Source organism: Panicum virgatum, chromosome 7N (assembly GCF_016808335.1).
Source record: "Panicum virgatum strain AP13 chromosome 7N, P.virgatum_v5, whole genome shotgun sequence".
Taxonomy (NCBI): Eukaryota; Viridiplantae; Streptophyta; class Magnoliopsida; order Poales; family Poaceae; genus Panicum; species Panicum virgatum.
This window is the reverse complement of record NC_053151.1, coordinates 42,032,014-42,034,834: the sequence shown is the minus strand read 5'-3', so window position 1 is coordinate 42,034,834 and position 2,821 is coordinate 42,032,014. Positions and strand designations below refer to the sequence as shown.

General features: G+C 63.3%; 1 protein-coding gene across 1 annotated transcript; it reads right to left on the bottom strand.

The window, feature by feature from the left end:
* Positions 1 to 495: 495 nt before the first annotated feature.
* On the bottom strand, positions 496 to 2,566 carry LOC120683135 (protein DETOXIFICATION 49-like). Its single transcript, XM_039965161.1, has one exon. It carries the CDS (start codon positions 2,356 to 2,358, stop codon positions 706 to 708), a length of 1,653 nt encoding a protein of 550 aa, XP_039821095.1. The 5' UTR covers positions 2,359 to 2,566; the 3' UTR covers positions 496 to 705.
* Positions 2,567 to 2,821: the final 255 nt, after the last annotated feature.

The window sequence follows — 2,821 nt, the reverse complement described above, 5'->3', positions numbered from 1 at the left end:
CGTGAGTCGTAGAACCAGAGTCCGTCCGACTCTTCTACGTTGCGTTAGCACGCATGTTACTCCTACCTGCCAGCTGTCAGGCTTCGGTCTCGTTACGCGAAATCACGTGCTGTAATTCGAGCGCCTTTTCGCCGCCACGGCACGAGAGGAAGGTGGGTTGCCGTCGCCCCGACGGCCGACGGCTGCGCGGCGCTAGATTGCATGGCGGGCCCCCGGGCCGCATGGTTTGGCGACGCCACGCGACTTGGACCCGGTGTTTGTGTCGTGCTTGTGCTGGAGTACTCGTTACCCCCGCGCCGGCGACCCGGTCGTCACGCGGCTCGCTCGCTCGCCTCCCTGGACCAGACAGCGACCCCGACGGAGGCCGGAGCAATCTGCGGCGAAAGCCGTGAACGGTTTGTTCCCATCTCTCTCTCTCTCTCTCTCTCTCTCTCTCTCTCTCTCTCTCTCTCTCTCTCTCAAACCTAAATATGAAACGAGAACAGAGGGTGAAGATTTGCTTCATATCAGTACTAGGATATTTTCAACCTCTGTAATATGACAATAAGAAAAATCTTTACATGCTCATTAGCAAATGGTGAACAAAATTGTCATTCTGTCAGCCTCTGATCCCTCCCCCGCCAAAATATTGGGAGAAAATGGGGGGAAATAGAAAAGGGGGAAAAGAGTATATTAGAGGGAGCACACATGCGGCCGGCGCTGTAGCTACCAACACCGATCCGAGTGATCATTCGCCCGCTCGATGCCCGTGTCCAGGAGCAAGCAGCGCGACTTCTCGTCCCCGCCGGCCGCGGCAGCCTTGGCGTCAGCGCCGGTGAGCTGCCTCGAGCGCTTGGCCTCGCTGGGCCAGTCCGTCCGCCCGATGACCAGCATCATGCGCACCATGCAGGTGGCCTGCGCCGCCAGGAGGCCGAACCACAGGCCCTTGAAGCCGCACTGGAACCAGAACGCCAGAAGGAGCGCCACCGGCGTGCCCACGATGTAGAAGGACCGGAGGTTGATGCTGGCGGCGTCCTTGGGCCTGGCGCTGCCGCGGAGCACGCCGCAGCCCGTCGTCTGCGGGCAGTTGCCGAGCTCGCAAAGGCCCAGGATCGGCAGCACCGACGCGGTGAGCGCGATGATCGCCGGGTCGGCCGTGAACATGCTCGCCCACACGTTCCGCACCAGGAACGCGAACGCGGAGGCGAAGCCGCCGAACGCGAACCCGAGCATGATCCCCACCGTGGCGGCGCGGCTCGCCTCCTCGGGCTGCCCCGCGCCGAGCTCGTTGCTGACGCGGGTGGACACGCCGGAGCTCAGCGACGAGGGGAAGATGTAGATGAGCGACGTCGTCTGGATCAGGATGCCCATGGACGCCACCGTGGCCTGCGGGTTCACCAGCAGGCCGCACAGCAGGATCATGATCTCGTACCACCACCACTCCAGGCAGACGCTCACGCAGCTCGGCAGCGCCAGGCTAATGAGCTCGCCCCAGCCCCGGAAGCTCTCGCCGGAGAGCGCGAAGCTGCCGGTGCGCTTGTGGACGCCTTTGAAGAGGATGTACGCGAGGAGGAAGAGGAGGAGGTTCAAGTTTGCCAGCACGGAGGCGAATGCCACCCCCTTGATGCCGAGGCCGAGGACGGTGACGAGGAAATAGTTGATGGGGAGGTGGATGGCAATGGCGAGCGCGGCGCAGACCGTGAGCGGCAGGTTGATGGACTGCGTCCTCAGGTATATCCGCACAGGGTGGATGAATGCCTGCAGAGCGAGGTCCGGGAGCGAGGCCAGAATGTAGGTCTCGGCGGCCGCGGCGATGCTGGCTTCCTGGCCGCAGAGGAGGAGGAGAGGCCGCATGTGCATCCACAGGCCACCGATGGGAACGGCGGCCGCGGTGAGCAGGAGCACCGTCCGCTGCATGGTGGTGCCCAGGAGCGAGAAGTTGCCCGCGCCGAATGCCTGCCCACATATGGGCTCCATACCCATGGCGAGGCCGGAGAGGACAGAGTACCCGGTGATGTTGGCAAAGCCGATGGCGAGAGACCCGCCAGCAAGTGCCAGGCCGCCGAGGCGACCGAGGAAAAGCATCGAAATCATCGACCGGAGGTAGAGCAGGAGCCCGGTCAAGATCATGGGGAGGGCGAGGGCGAGAATGGACCGCGCCTCGCCGCGCGCGTCGCTGGACGACACCGACGGCGTCGTGGGGAACGCGAAGCCCAGGGACAGGGACACGGCTTCCTTCGCCGCGGCGGCGAGCCGCCCGGGGGGCTTGCTCGTGAGCACCGGCACCTCGTCGGCGAGCACCGTGATGAGGACCTCCCCCTCCTTATCAAGCAAGGGGTTGACCAGGGTGCGGGCCTCGTCGCCATGGGGCGGCGCCATGGCGGCTGGAGGAACAGAGGAATACTCGGCTTTGGTGGCTGTCGCCGCGCGCGTGCGGTTCCGCGAGGGAGTAAAAACCTTTGCGGCGCAGGTAACTCCCAGGCGATTCACCTTCACGAGACCGTGCGCGGCGTTCTGCTGCGGGGAAGAGGCGTCTCGCCGCTTGTCTCCCCTTTGGAGGCTGGGGGTGCTTGGTTGGTAGAACCGTGAGCAGCGGCGCGGGGGACTCGGAAGCCCGGGGCTGCCTTTTTATAGGCGTCGGAGGAGAAGAGTAGCAGCTGGGCGAGCCTCGGTGCGAGGCTCCCTTTCGTCACTGGCTTCTCTCGGTCCATGACCGCTCTTGGATCGGCTCTATGTTTGTCTTTGCTGTTGCTGTATCTTTCAGTTAAGTGCCGCCCAGAATTTCTTTCAGTTCCTGCCTGCGTTTTTTAGGGTGTATTTGTACAATATCATGTACCGGCAA

Bases quoted from the DNA above. Each gene is read 5' to 3' on its own strand.
- LOC120683135 (XM_039965161.1), bottom strand. From the start codon at position 2,358: ATGGCGCCGCCCCATGGCGACGAGGCCCGCACCCTGGTCAACCCCTTG.